General features: G+C 45.7%; 1 protein-coding gene across 1 annotated transcript in view; it reads right to left on the minus strand.

The window, feature by feature from the left end:
* The window catches only part of hdac4 (histone deacetylase 4), a 699895-nt gene that overhangs the window by 123543 nt on the left and 560174 nt on the right, over nt 1-16178 (minus strand). The window contains 1 exon segment of the mRNA XM_038788077.1: nt 4204-4464. Coding sequence (XP_038644005.1) covers nt 4204-4464 — 261 coding nt within the window.

Consider the following 16178-nt stretch of genomic DNA (forward strand, 5'->3'; position numbering starts at 1 on the left):
TCCTGCACCACCATCTTCCTTCCCAGGCCTTCGATGGTTCAGTGCATTTTTTGTTTGTTGCCTTCAACATCACCTCCTTCATCATCGTGTGGAGCTCTGCCCTGATCCCCTCCTTTAAGGCGTTTAGCTCCCTTTTCAGCACGCTCCTCCATTCTGCCCCCTTTGCGGAGTGGTGGGGGGATGGTTGCCGCATCCTGTTCCTGCTCCGCTGTTTGGATCGCCAGTTTCTCCCCTTCCTGGTTCGCCTGAACCTCCACCTCACCTCGTGGGGCCGTCTGCCTGTGCACCCGCAGCTCCTGCCCTTTTCCTTCGTTGCTGCTCCTTACATCTCGCCATTCTCTCAATTTATTATTTCCAGGCATATTCCTTTTGTGTGTCTTTCGCCTTTGGCTGGGGTTTGGTGGGCTTTTTAAGCCAAAATTCTCGATACATTGCCTTTGTTGGGTCCGTTTGGCAGGAGAGCCACCTGATGTGCGTCCGCTCAGCACATCGCCGCCATCGGAAGTCAGAGTTGGAGCCAAATTCTGCCACTCAGTCGTGTGTGTATAGGGAGTGTAGTAGTGGGCTAAGTATGCAACCTTTTGGGGCTCCAGTATTGAGGACTACTGTGGAGGTGTTATTTATCCTTACTGATTGTGGTCTATGGGTCAGGAAATCGAGGAACCAGTTGCAGAGGGAGGAGCCAAGGCCTAGGTTTTGGAGAATTTCTTGAGGCTTCTCATGAGTCTGCTCATTTGAAAATCCAAGCTTGTGACTTGTGTTGAACTTCTGATGTAATCTACCCCCTATTGTACATAAACAGGGTATTAAGTTTTCTTAAAACCTAGTAATAACTTTGTATTTTAAAATGGTGCCATTGGCAAATATATAGTACTGATGAGAAAGGCTAGTAATGTTGAGAAAGGCTATTTGGCGCACCTAGTTCATCCAAACATATCTGGTATATAATACAATAGAAAGAAATCATAAAATAATTAAGGCCCTTTCTTCCTGGCTTCTAATTACTTCCTCGTCTTGGTCTTTCCATAGTTGGCCCTGCTTTTACAATTCTGACTCTCAAACCATGGGAGTGGGAGGTGCAGCCTAGAATAACATTCATGGGAACTTTCCAGCCATCACTTGATGATTTCCAATGTCAGCAATGGAGAGATTAGCTATTCCATATGGGGGAAACTCCATGGGCGCGATTCTCCGCAACGGCCGACACCGGAGTGAAACCCGGAGTGTTTCACTCCGGCGTCGGAGGCCGCTCCTCGCCCCCTATTCTCACCCCCCGGGGGGGCTAAGAGCGGTGTTGCGCGAATCTCGGGCGCCGGGCCTTGACGCTTGCGTCAAAGCGGCGCGCCGAGAATGACGCGGCCGGCGGCGCCTAAGTGACGTCGGCCGGCGCATGCGCAGGTCGGCCGGCTCCAACCCGCGCATGCGTGGTTGCCGTTTTCATCTCCGCTGCCCCGCAAGGCGTGGCGGCTTAATCTTGCGGGGCGGCAGAGGTGAAAGAGTGCGTCTCTTAGAGACGCCAGCCCGACGATCGGTGGGCACTGATCGCGGGCAAGCCACCTCACGAGCACGCCCGTGGTGCTCGATCCTCTCTCCGCCCCCCACAAAAACGGCGAGCAGCGATTCTCCGAGCGGAGTGTCGCAAAACGCGACACGCCATTTTGGTGGTGGTGGGGGGGGGGGGGGGGGGGGGGGGGGGGGAGAGAATCGCGGGGGCGGCGTGTCGTGATTCGCCCGGCCCTCCCGCGATTCGCCCATCCGACGTGGGGAGTGGTGAATCGCGCCCCATACGTTCTCATTTGACTAAGTATTTACCATAAGTTAGCTCCAACACATTTCACCAATGTTCTGGGTTTAGAATCACACAAATATTGAATACCGGGAGGTTAATGAAGGCAAAATCTCATGGGGTTGGATTTTAAGGACGTGTCAGCGTACAATGCGCTGCTGCTGACTCTCAGAAGCCCATTGCCATTCAACGCTCACTTGAGCATTGATTGGCAGTGGGTGGGAACTGCCCACTCTTGGAAGTCCCACCCATGTGAGCTATGAACCAGATTGGCCGACAGCTATCCAACCTGGCCAAGCACAGTGCTGCAGTGGCCAGAAATGAGACTGCACCACTTTGCCTGGAACTAAGTCCAGGGGCCATTGTAAAGATAAGTTCTGGGGTTGGAAGGGTAGGAGATGCCCTGGGGGTGGGGAGGTCACGGTGTCGGGGGGTAGCCCAGGGGAGGGCCGGAGCTCCAAGGTCCCGAAGGTGAGCCTGCCTCAAATCTAAATGGGCCATCATATTGAAGTGCCCCACCCCCCTTCCTGCCCGAGATAGAAAACCTTTTTTTCTCTATTTCCCACCCTACTCACACTGGCTTCCGTCATGTGAATGGGCAGGTTTCTGCCTAACCGTGAATTTTACACTCCCCTCACCACAGAACCTATTTTGGGCGGGGGGGAGGGGGTAAAATTCATTCCTAGATTATTTAGGGTAGAACCAGGTTTTAAAAGTATTTTATAACATGTTTATGCACATTAGAGGATAGATTACATCAGAAGTTCAATATGAGTCATTGGATTTGCAAATGAACAGACAGATGAGACACCTCAAGCAATTATACAGTTAGTTACACAAAAAAAATACAAATCACTTCATAGATTAGAGATGTAACATAATTTTTTTTCAAATAGAGCCATTTGTGTTTCATGTATGGTGAGAATAATTAAGTTGAAAACATCTGGTGAAAAATGATAGACATAACTTGAAACAACCTTGTACTGACGACATTTTGTTGTTCACCTACGAATATTTCTATCTTAACCTCAACAACCTTGCACTGCCTTCCACTGACCAGGATTATTAGATTCCAATCTGACACTGATTCTTTTGTCACATGTCCTGGTCAAAGATTGGAGTCAGATAGTATTAACTCTGGACGTCCGCGAACTTGGTTCCTAACATTTTTGTACTAGGGTTTTGTTTGTGTGAACTGTAGCCAACCCATGACGGCCAGCTGAATTAAAGAAACACACAAGACCAAGATGTGTTTACCTTTGGCACAGACCACACACAATTCATGGTCCAGAGTGTTTATTTGTTCTTTTGAAAACAGAAAAGAGCAAAATATATTTCATGGCTGGCCGTACTCAGGAGTTGAAAGTAACATACTTGAGATTTAAAATTAGAAAAATCTATCAAGACGGCAGCAAAAGAAATTAAACAAGTCAGTCACTAAAATTATGCCTGTATCTTCCATTTGTGAGGTTACACTATATAAATGTTAATCACAGTTAAAATCAAGAGCAAGTTGGAATAAAACCAGAGGGCTGATTTAAACTCCCAGTGGGAAATTAGCAAAAGCAGATGGCATTCCTGTCCAGCAACTCAAGTTGAAGGCTGGCAGATTTAACAGCCTGCCAGTCAGCTAGTTGTCCATATTGAATAGAAAACAACAGCTGGCTACAGATGGATGAAAAAGTTTTGAGTACTCATTGCTGTCGAGTAACTTTTGACATCTGCAGATAGTTAAATGCTGAAATCAGGAAGTTATTGTCTAAGTTGCATTGTTCCTCCAGATGTTATGATATACCATTATCTTCTTGACATATTCAAAATTCAAGCACATGAAGGGCATAAGGTTGTGGTACTTATCCACTAAATACCTTCCAAAAATGCCAGTAAGTTAGAACTTGACCATTCAAAATGTTTTTTAAAACAGCATGATGTGGACACGTCTTAATTACTGCCAACTCTGACCTTGAAAATTAACTCAATAGTGTGGAGTCTCATTTCTGAAGATTTTTATTGTCGGAAATTTAAAAAAATAATTTTTGGGTGCGATTTTCTAGTCCTTCCTACAGGCCGGATCATCTGGTCCTGCTGTGCGTTCCCCAGCAGTGGAGGTGTGACCAACAGGAAAGCCTGTTGACAGTGAGCCGCACATTGGCGGATTGTCTCTGCTGCTGTGGGGAGGGGCAGAAAATCCCACCCAATATTTCACATTTTTGGTTATCTTTCACTTAAGGCGACGTGAAAATATTGTCAGCTGACAATTCTGTAATGGGTCCAATTTTAAACATCACAAAAGCTAGCTTAAGAGTTATTTACTCATGCACTGTCACCTTTCACCTCCACATGAATAATTATACTAGCTGAATTTGTACAAAGTCACTAATACTAATAAATATATGTTCACTAAAACACAAAAATACCTGTCTGAAAAGTAGATCCTGCTGTTGCTCTGCCTGCCTCTTTCTTTGCTCCAGCTCATGCTGCTCTTCCCCTTCTTCATCACTTTCAATTGGTTCTTGTTTGACCTGTACCACCTTGTTCATTGCTGTAGACTCATTTGGATTGACACCTCTGTCTGAGTATGGTTCTTCTGGCATGGCCTGATGTTCTCTGAGCTCCTCTTCTGTTTCTTCAGGGTGACTTTCATGCTGCCTGGGCTGCTCGCTCGGCTTTGGCATCAGCTGTTAATGACAAGTGGAGGGAAAGAATCGATAAATAAGCATCAAAGCCAACTCGTACTGCTTCAGATCCAGAATCTTAAAAAACTTCAGGTCTGAATAACCATATTTTCACAATAGAAAGAAATTTGCCTGCAAACTGTTTCACAATCAACTTGCAGTGATGTCTTTATAATTGTTAAGTCTTTCATTATAAAGTTGAGAGCACACTAACAAAGGACACTGTCACACTAATGTTAGCACAACATAAAAAAAACTATTAATATATAAAGCTATTAATCCCACATCTCAAATTCAGTGCTCCAATTGACAGCCCAGATGATGTTTGAAACCAATTGGGCTTTACAGCGCAAATTAATGGAAAAAAACATTTGTTGGGTGTTGTAGCACTGGGAATGATCACATTATCAAACGAGACTCTTATTTTTTCGAGCCTCAGTGGGGAATGCCCTGCCGAGGCTACACTTAATTTCCTGCACTGAGGAACTCTGCTCACCAGTGCAGGAGATCAGAGCGCCATTTCAAATGGCATCCCGATCTCTCAATCCCCCAACGCGATCCCCCCCGGACTTCCCCAATGCCCCAACATACCTGTTGGGGAGCCTCAAGCCACCCCCACATCCCACCTCATAAGGGCAGGACACCCCCGTGCCCGATTCCAAGCAAGGGCAAAATGCCACCTTGGCACAGCCAGCCTGGTGCACCCTGGCAGTGCCACATGCTGCGTCAGGCTGGCACCCAGGTGGTAGTGCCAAGCTGCTTGGGTGGCATCAGCAGTGCCAGGATGCCACCTGGTCCAGAGGCTGACCACCCGTAGGCCTTAGTTTGCCTGGCAAAATCTGGAACAAGACCTTTTTCTCAGTGGACCAGGTGAGCATTCATTGGCACTGACCATCAAGGTGCCTGTTACTAGAGGATCACCCTAACTCCAGGCCTCTCCCCAAGGTTGTGCATCCTCTTCTCCTACAATGAGAGGAAGCAGAGCATTATGAGTGTAAATTTTGACATATGTGACTAGCAGGATGGACAACATTTGTGAGGCATCAGTTTGAGAGGGAAAGAGGATTAAGCTGAGGGCGCATATGTGACTGTTCAGATGGGGATGTGAAGTGCCTTGAGAAAGAGGAAGGAGTGGGACCTGCAAGGTCCGTTGCGAAGGAGAATGCTTGGAAAGTCAAAGTCTGGGGCTTGGTTTTTGAAATTCCAACGTCACTTATTTGCTTCAACCCCCTGGGGTGCTTGATCTTCTTGGTGCACTATCTGCTGATTGGAAGGACTACACTCATGCTCTGACTTGCTCAGCTATTTTCATCCATGCCTATTTGCATTTTTCCTCCTGTCCTGAGAAATCCCTCCTTTGACATAATCAATGTGTCATCATGCCTGTTCTCTCTGGCCAAGGAGTCCAGCAGTGGAATGCTATTCCTATGGCTTGCTGGAGAGTTCATTGGGCTTGTCTTGTAAATGCTGCTGCTGTTGTGGCAGGAATGTGGCACATTACAGTACTAATGTTACAGTAATAAAATGAGAGGAATGTTGAAGCACTTTCATGACAATAATCTTAACTCTAGATTACAGGAGTCACTAAAACATGATGCAAAATGCTCTTGCAAACCCAGTGTGACCTATTTCCTTTTATTCTCTCTCCTGTTTATTGCTTTGCATATATTTTGTTTTCCTGTTTGGTTTAACAACTTTAACACTTGGTCCCTTTTTGCCCTGGCTATAACTTCCATTTTGAAAGAAAATTAAATCAGAATTTATTTGGCTTCTCGTTTGCAGACAACCAATGAAAAATTTAAATTTACACATAGCAAAGTGCAAAAACACACAAAAGCAGGAGAAGAATAAATCAGTCAGTTATTTTGGAGTCTGACAGTATCCACACGACTAAACTTATTCACAATGCTGTAAGAGTTAAAAACAAATTGTTCTTGTGCCGTCCATTATTTAGGTATTCAAGTTCTCCAACTTTTGTAGTCACAGTAATGACCTCTGCTCTTTGCCCTTGTGCTCTGATTGCATTTGGCAGAAATTCAGTGGAGGAGATCTGAGGTCAGTACTGCAAGTTCACAAAATGCACATTCCTGAAACTGCCCTTTACTCTGCACTGAAATATCTTCACATTGAGCAGCACTCAACAAAGAAAAACAAACAATAAGGATAACAGCAGCTAAGTTGAAAGAAAAAGCATATAAGGAGGCAAAAGTCAGTGATAGCCCCGAAGATTGAGATAAATTCAGAATCCAGCAGAGGAGGACTAAAAAGATAATAAAGGGAGAGAAAATAAACTACATGGGCAAACTAGTGAGAAATATAAAAACTGACTATAAGAGCTTCTTTAAATGTTTAAAAAGGAAGAGAAAGGTTAAAGTGAACATTGGCCCCTTAGAAAATGAATATGCAGAGATAGTTATGGGGAACAAGAAAATACCAGAGGGCTTAAACAGATATTTTGCATTGTCTTTACGATGAAGAAACTTCAAACATCCCATTAATAATAAAGAATATGGGGGAGGAATTAAATACTTTCACCATCACTAGATTAGTATTAGACAACCTAAAGGGGCTAAAGGCAGTTAAGTGTCCTGGCCCTGATGGCTTGCATCCTCGGATCCTAAGAAACAGCCACAGAGATATCCTTGGATTCTGGAGATGTACCGGATGATTGGACAACTGCCAATGTGACACCCCTATTCAAAAAGGGAGGGAGGCAAAAGGTGGGCACCTATAGGCAGATTAGCCTAACATCTATTGTTGGAAAAATGTTGGAACCAATTATTTAGGGAGTATTAGCAGCACATTTGGAAAATCATAATCTCATCAAGCAGAGTCAGCATGGCTTCATGATAGCGAAATAGTGTCTGACTAGTTTTTCGAGGCAATCACATCCAGAATGGATAGAAGGGAACCAGTAGATGCGTTTTATTTGGAATTCCAGAAGATATTCAACAAGATACCTCACAAAAGGTTAAGTCATAAGATAAAAGTCCATGGCGCTGGAGGTAGTATCTTGGCATGCATAGCGAATTGACGAAATAAACTCTTATTTATGGGAAAAAATACTGCACAAGTCATAGGGACATAATGCATCTTCTTCCATCCCCACAATCTGCACTCAATTCAGAACTACAAGGCTGAGTGTCACAAAAGGAGTTCAATGTGTCACTTCCTACAAAATTCCTTTACAGCATTTATCTTGGCAAATATGAAAATGCAGTTTGGGGACAGGTGTTCTACCAGTACCCCTAATAGATCTGATCTTTCACAATCAAGAGGTAAAACACTCCTCCCTCCTCTTGTTGTCTTCCATTTCAAATGCCAGTGTCATGATAAGAGCATTGTACCAGGAAGTATCATTCAGAAGGAATTTTGCAAAGGCCTGAAGCTACTGCAAATTCTGCATCGTGAAATATATGCTGGATAATATTCCAATGAAATACAATAATGTAAAATTAAATACAGTGGACATAAATTTGAATTGAAAAACAAAGTAGGTGGATTGCTTTGAATGGCCATGGCTAGATTCATATGGAGATTAAAATTCTAAAACACAAACAGAATTTTTTGTCCATTTTGGTTTTAAAAGTTTGTTATTTAGTCAGTGTGTTCAATCTCTGCCACAAACTTTGCTCCCTCGCCACTTACTCCATATCTCTCACAAGTACCTGTCTGAGAATACACAGCTGATCTCAACCATTTTTTTATTCTCCTCCTTTTTCACATTTTTCACCCAAATTTACACCCAACAATGAACAATAATCAGTAACGAATGTAATGTCAATCCCCATATCAATAACAACGATCCCACCCTCCCACCAAACCCCCAAACATTAGCCTGCATGTTAACATAAACAAATGACAAAGAGGAATCACTCAGTCACCTTTGTTAACACATACAGTCCCCCTCCCCCCAACCCTCCCAGCCCCCAAACCCCCTAATGTTTGATGTGATCCAATTCTCGAAAGTGCATAATGAATAACGCCCATGAATTGTAGAATCCCTCCATCCTTCCCCTCAGTTCAAATTTGACCTTTTCAAGCATCAAGAATTCCAGCAGGTCCCCCCGCCAGGCCAGGGCACAGGTTGGAGAGGTTGATCCCCACCTTAACAGGATCCACCTTTGGGCGATCAACGAGACGAAGGCTACAACATCTGCCTCCGCGCCCATTTCTAACCCCGGCTGGTCCGGCACCCCAGATATGGCCTCCCGATGGCCCAGGTGCTGATCGCAACCGTAGTGTCATATTTGACTATGAATAAGATTCTAACTAAATATCTGTGCCGTCACTAAGACTATATATCTTTACATCCATAATATCGCCTGTTTCCGCCCCCCCCGTCTTAGCTCATCCGCTATTTAAACTTTCATCCATGCCTTCATTATCTATGGACTTGACTATTGCAATGCATTCCTGGCTGGCCTCCCACCTTTTACTCTGTAAATTCGGTTAAATAAGCACAGGAAGACACGAGGAAGAAAGATGTCCAAAACCCAAAGGAAAGCTGCCGTGAAGAAGGTGGCGAATGACAGTTCGCCGTCGAGTGGAAGGGTAGGCTCAGCATCTGGAAGGATGCCGAAGGCTAGGTTGCTGAATGGGGCCGTACTGTTCACGGCAGAAAAGATGGCCGAGGTGATGGTTGTGGAACTTGAAAAGCAGTTCGCAAAGCACTCGGAGGTGATGAGGAAGGAGATGATGGCAGTATTGAAGGTGCTGGTGGAAGAGGCGATTGCCCCAGTGAAGGTGGCTGTGTCGAAGGCATCGGCCGAGATGCAGGAGCAGGGTGAGAAACTGAAGGGAGTGGAAGAGGCCTTGTCGCAACACAGTGATCAACTAACCTCAATGGGTGAGGAGCTGCAGAGGGTGTTGGAGGCCAACAAGGGTCTGCGAGCCAAAGTGGAAGACCTGGAAAACAAATCTGAGGATCGTGGGCCTGCCCGAAGAGGTGAAGGGCCCCCGAGGCCAATAGATTATTTTTGCCAAGTTGATGGTGGAGCTGTTGGGGAGGGGGAAGATCCCTCTCGGTACGTACTGGACCGGGCTCATAGGGCGTGGAGGCCTAAACCAAAGGTGAATGAGCCACGAAGAGCAATGATTATTTGTTTCCGTAGGAGAAGGTTCTGTGTTGGGCAAAGCAGAAGCGGGAGGTGCAGTGCGCTGGAGCTGGTATACGTATATACCAGGACTTTACTATGGAGTTGGCGAGGAGGCGGTTGAGTGAAGAAGGCACTGTCTAACAGCAGGGTGCGGTTCGGCGTAGTGTACCCAGCTAGGTTGAGGGTGACCTACAACTCCAAAGACTTTTATTTCGAGACGGTGGAAGCGGCCGAGGCGTTTGTGAAGGCAGGAGGACAGGGGCAGAAGTAAGAAATGGGACTGAGGATTGGTCTTGGACTGAGGGTAATGGGTTTGGAGGAGTATACGTAGCTCTGTTTTCACTGCATATTGGTATTTGTGCTAAATCAGTTGACTTCGCCTATTTGGACAAGCTATGAGTTGGGATTTTCTTTTGCAATGATGGTTCTTTGGGGTTTGTGTATTTACACGGGAGTTGTGTGTTGAAGAGGATTTCTTTGTTTTCCTGGACCGGACAGGGGGAAGGGGATTGGGGGCGGAGAGAAGCTTGGGCAGGGGCCCTCACAAACAGGAGTGTGGTTTGGGGAGGGGCTGCGGCCATCAGAGCCTGGTAGAACAGGTTTCAATGAGCCTAGGAGGTGTGAAAACTTGGGGAAGGGGACCAATACTGGGTGAGGTGTTTTCGAGAGGAAGTGGATGGAAGGGTTCTGGGAGGGTTGGGGGGAGGTGCTTGATGGTAACAATGGGATAGGGCGGGCCGAGCCCAGTGGGCAGGGCCTGGAGTTATGAGGATGGTGGATAGGAGGGATTGGGGGGGGGGGGGGGGGGGGGGGGGGGGAAAGAGAGGGAGTGGGGTGAGAGACCCCCGGTTCAGATTGTTACGTGGATGTGAGGAGTTTGTTGATGGGAGGATTTCACGGTCACCTCAGGGGCAGTGCTTGTGAACTTGGAACCAGGGCTCCTCGAAGCCATTTTCGGGGGGGGGGGGGGGGGGGTCGGACCGTCTCGAGCAGTAAGCGGGTGCGCGAGCAGAAGTTTGCTTCTCCATCCTGTGACACGGCTTGGCGGGGGGACCTACTTGATTTTCTTTGACTCTCGGGAAGGTGAAGTCTCAGCTGAAGAGGATGAAGGAAGGATTTCACAAATTCATGGGGGTTGTTTATGCACTTCCGAGAATTGGTTGCCAATGAACATTAGGGAGGGGGAAGGGGGGGTGTTTGGCAGTATTGTTGTCTTTGGTTACACTTTTTACGGATTGTTAATTTTTGGTTTTTTTTTAACCTGGAATGTGTTTTGGTCTCTATATATTGAGCGGTGGGGGAGGGGCGGTTTGTGAGTGGGGACTGTTGCTGTATTTGGTTTTGTTTGTTTTTTCTTTGGTTGTTTATTGATGAAAATGTTGAAAATGAGGAGAATAAAAAGATTTTAAAAAATAATTTGGATGAGTCGAAAGTGGGTTCTTACTATTCCTACCTCAGGGCCAGAGCTCTGGGTTCAAGGCCCACTCCAGGATTTGATGACCACGGAAGGCATGTTCATAACACGGCCAATGAGGTTGATTATCAGCCTGTAAATGTTTTCAATACGCCTGATGGTAGGCAGTAAGAATGGGAGAGTTTTCTGGTCAGCCAGCCTGCAGCACTTTGCTAAACATAATCATGGATTAATCCAAAGGAAGCCCATGATCACCAACACCCACTTTGGTCAGAGAACCTAAAGGGGGAGGAGGAGAAGGTACCAAAAAGGAAGTCATATGTAAGGCTAACAAAAAAAAATAGAAGCAATTGGGGTTAAACCTGTAAAATCATCTCCCCCAGATGGAGCTATAGTATATAAAAACAAATAACCTTCTGATTTGCAGCGGTATTTCTACAGTTTTAATATTGAGAAATAACTCAGAATCTTTATGGTGCAGAACAATAGAACATTACAGCGCAGTCCAGGCCCTTCGGTCCTCGATGTTGCGCCGACCTGTGAAACCAATCTAAAACCCATCTACACTATTCGATTATCATCCATATGTTTATCCAATGACCATTTAAATGCCCTTAATGTTGGCAAGTCCACTACTGTTGCAGGCAGGGCATTCCACGCCCTTACTACTCTCTGAGTAAAGAACCTACCTCTGATATCTGTCCTATGTCTATCTCTCCTCAATTTAAAGCTATGTCCCTTTGCGCTAGCCATCACCACCCGAGGAAAAAGGCTCTCACTGTCCACCCTAACTAATCCTCTGATCATCTTGTATGCCTCTATTAAGTTACCTCAACCTTCTCTATAACGAAAACAGCCTCAAGTCCCTCAGCCATTCCTCATAAGATCTTCCCTCCATACCAGGCAGCATTCTGGCAAATCTCCTCTGCACCCTTTCCAATGCTTCCACATCCTTCATATAATGTGATGTGGAGATGCCGGCGTTGGACTGGGGTGAGCACAGTAAGAAGTCTTACAACACCAGGTTAAAGTCCAACAGGTTTGTTTCAAACACGAGCTTTCGGAGCACGGCTCCTTCTTCAGGTGAATGGAAAGGCTTGTTCCAGAAATGTTTATATAGACACAGTCAGAGATGCCCCGGAATGCGAGCACCTGCAGGCAATCAAATCATCAAAGATGCAGAGAGAGAGGTAACTCCAGGTTAAAGAGGTGTGAATTGTCCCAAGCCAGTTCAGTCGGTAGGCCTCTGCAAGTCCAGGCTTGTTGGTGGGGGCCGAATGTAATGCGACATGAATCCCAGATCCCGGTTGAGTCCGCATTCATGCGTGCGGAACTTAGCTATAAGTTTTTGCTCAGCAATTTTGCGTTGTCGCGTCTCCTGAAGGCCTCCTTGTAGAATGCTGACCCGGAGATCAGAGGCTGAATGTCCTTGACTGCTGAAGTGTTCCCCAACTGGAAGGGAACAGTCCTGCCTGTTGATAGTCGCACGATGCCCGTTTATTCGTTGTCGCAGTGTCACTGCGACAACGAATAAACGGGCATCGTGCGACTATCAACAGGCAGGACTGTTCCCTTCCAGTTGGGGAACACTTCAGCAGTCAAGGACATTCAGCCTCTGATCTCCGGGTCAGCATTCTACAAGGAGGCCTTCAGGAGACGCGACAACGCAAAATTGCTGAGCAAAAACTTATAGCTAAGTTCCGCACGCATGAATGCGGACTCAACCGGGATCTGGGATTCATGTCGCATTACATTCGGCCCCCACCAACAAGCCTGGACTTGCAGAGGCCTACCGACTGAACTGGCTTGGGACAATTCACACCTCTTTAACCTGGAGTTACCTCTCTCTCTGCATCTTTGATGATTTGATTGCCTGCAGGTGCTCGCATTCCGGGGCATCTCTGACTGTGTCTATATAAACATTTCTGGAACAAGCCTTTCCATTCACCTGAAGAAGGAGCCGTGCTCCGAAAGCTCGTGTTTGAAACAAACCTGTTGGACTTTAACCTGGTGTTGTAAGACTTCTTACTGTTCATATAATGTGGTGACCAGAACTGCATGCAATACTCCAAATGCGGCCAAAAGCTGTTTGTACAGCTGCAACATGACCTCATGGCTCCGAAACGCAATCCCTCTACCAATAAAAGTTAACACACCGTACGCCTTCTTAACAACCCTATCAACCTGGGTGACAACTTTCAGGGATCTATGTACATGTACACCGAGATCTCCCTGCCCATCCACACTACCAAGAATTTTACCATTAGCCCAGTACTCTGTATTCCTGGTTCTCCTTCCAAAATGAATAACCTCACACTTTTCTGCATTAAACTCTATTTGCCACTTCTCAGCCCAGCTCTGCAGCTTATCTATGTCCCTCTGTAACCTGCAACATCCTTCCGCACTGTCCACAACTCCACTGACTTCAGTGTCATCCACAAATTTACTCATCCATCCTTCTACGCCCTCCTCCAGGTAATTTATAAAACTAACAAACAGCAGTGGCCCCAAAACAGATCCTTGTGGTACACCACTAGTACCTTAACTCCAGGCTGAACATTTCCCATCAACCACCCCCCTCTGTCTTCTTACAGCTAGCCAATTTCTGATCCAAACCACTAAATCGCCCTCAATCCCATGCCTCCGTATTTTCTGCAATAGCCTACCGTGGGGAACCTTATCAAACGCTTTACTGAAATCCATATACACCACATCAACTGCTTCACCCACGTCCACCTGTTTGGTCACCTTCTCAAAGAACTCAATAAGGTTTGTGAGGCACAACCTACCCTTCACAAAACCGTGTTGACTATCCTTAATCAAATTATTCCTTTCTAAATGATTATAAATCCTATCTCTTATAGTCCTTTCCAAGACTTTGCCCACAACAGAAGTAAGGTTCACTGGTCTATAGTTACCGGGGTTGTCTCTACTCCCCTTCTTGAACAAGGGGACAACATTTGCTATCCTCCAGTCTTCTGGCACTATTCCTGTAGACAATGAAGACATAAAGATCAAAGCCAAAGGCTCTGCAATCTCCCCCATAGCTTCCCAGAGAATCCTAGGATAAATCCCATCTGGCCCAGGGGATGTATCTATTTTTACACTTTCCAAAATTGCTGACACCTCCTCCTTATGAACCTCAAGCCCGTCTAGTCTAGTAGCCTGTATCACGGTATTTTCCTCGACAACATTGTCTTTTGCCTGTGTGAATATTGACAAAAAATATTCATTTAGCGCCTCTCCTATCTCCTCGGAATCCACGCACAACTTCCCACTACTGTTCTTGACTGGCCTACTCTTACCCTAGTCATTCTTTTATTCCTGACATACCTATAGGAAGTTTTAGGGTTTTCCTTGATCCTACCTGCCAAGGACTTCTCATGTCCCCTCCTGGCTCTTCGTAACTCTCTCTTTAGGTCCTTCCTGGCTAATTTGTAACTATCAAGCGCCCTAACTGAACCTTGACGTTTCATCTTTACTTAAGCCTCCATCTTCCTCGTGACAAGTGTTTCACCTACTTTAGTAAACCACGGTTCCCTCGCTCGACCACTTCCACCTTGCTGGACCGGTACATACTTATCAAGGACACGCAGTAGCTGTTCCTTGAACGAGCTCCACATTTCAATTGTGCCCATCCCCTGCAGTTTCCGTCCCCATCCTATGCATCCTAAGTCTTGCCTAATCGCATCATAATTGCCTTACCCCCAGCTATAACTCTTGCCTTGCGGTATATACCTATCCCTTTCCATCACTAAAGTAAAAGTAACCGAATTGTGGTCACTATCACCAAAGTGCTCACCTACCTCCAAATCTAACACCGGGGTCTGGTTCATTACCCAGTACCAAATCCAATGTGGCCTCGCCTCTTGTTGGCCTATCTACATACTGTGTCAGGAAACCCTCCTGCACACATTGGACAAAAACTGACCCGTCTAAAGTATTCAAACTGTAGTGTTTCCAGTCAATATTTGGAAAGTTAAAGTCCCCCATAACAACTACCCTGTTACTTTCGCTCTTATCCAGAATCATCTTTGCAATCCTTTCCTCTACATCTCTGGAACTTTTCGGAGGCCTATTGAAAACTCCCAATAGGGTGACCTCTCCTTTACTGTTTCTAACCTCAGCCCATACTACCTCAGTAGACGAGTCCTCATCAAACCTAATCTGTACCTTTATTGCCTCTATTCACGACAATCCAAAGTTCTCTTGGCCAGCAACCCCCCGCAACCCACCTTGCAACTGTTCTACACTTATGCTCATCCAAAACCCTGCTACCTGTGTGTTTGCAGCAAGTATTGATTACCCATCCTACACTGAATGCTGAACTGTCAACTAGTCCATTTGAAAATTCTCATCAGTGTGTTCAGATGTCCCCATGGTCTTGCCTCTCCCTATCTTTGTAGCCTCCTCTGGTTCTACAAGACTTGTATTCCTCTATCCCTCTTGAGATGGAATTATCTCTCTAAGCCTTGCCACCTCTTCGCAATGCTCTGGTTCTTTAAGCCACTATTTAGAGCCCATCTCTTTGACCAAGTTTTTGATCATCTGTTGCAATATCATGTTATGAGGCACAGGGCCAAGTTTTGTTTGATTGTGCTCTTGCGAATTGTCTTTGGACACTTTATGATGTTAAAGATGCTATATAAATGCAATTTGTTGTTGCTGAGGAGAGAGAAGTAGTTTGGATAGAAGATTCAGACAACAAGACTGAGATGGCTGAAGGTTTTGCCCCTAACAGTGATACAAAGGATTAGTGGATCACAGGACATGGAAGGTGAGTCTATTGCAGCTTCTGAACTGCTTCCTCATCTCTATCTTTGATGTAGTTGTCAGGAAAAAACTTATCGTCTCCCATTCAGGTCACCTCTCCTGTACACTTTGCTCCTTTGAAGTCAATGGGGCAGTGTTTAGCCTATTTGGTGCACAACCTGCTTAACCATCCATCGCCAGATTTGGCAGACACATCAAGCACAATGACGCATTACTTGCCTCTGCCAAAACCATTCATTATTCCAGGATCAGTGTTAAGAGTAAAGATTACCCCCCCCTTTTTCTTTCTTCCATCCTTCTCCCGTTACGCCCTTACACTCGCCACCTACAGAAAGTGCAAAGTGCTCAAGAACTACTGTCGGTAGAGTCTTCTGCTGACCTCATTCTTTGTTGCCTCCAAAGCTAAGCTTTTCTCAAGGTTGCTCCCTCCC

This window comes from Scyliorhinus canicula, chromosome 2 (assembly GCF_902713615.1).
Source record: "Scyliorhinus canicula chromosome 2, sScyCan1.1, whole genome shotgun sequence".
Lineage (NCBI taxonomy): Eukaryota > Metazoa > Chordata > Chondrichthyes > Carcharhiniformes > Scyliorhinidae > Scyliorhinus > Scyliorhinus canicula.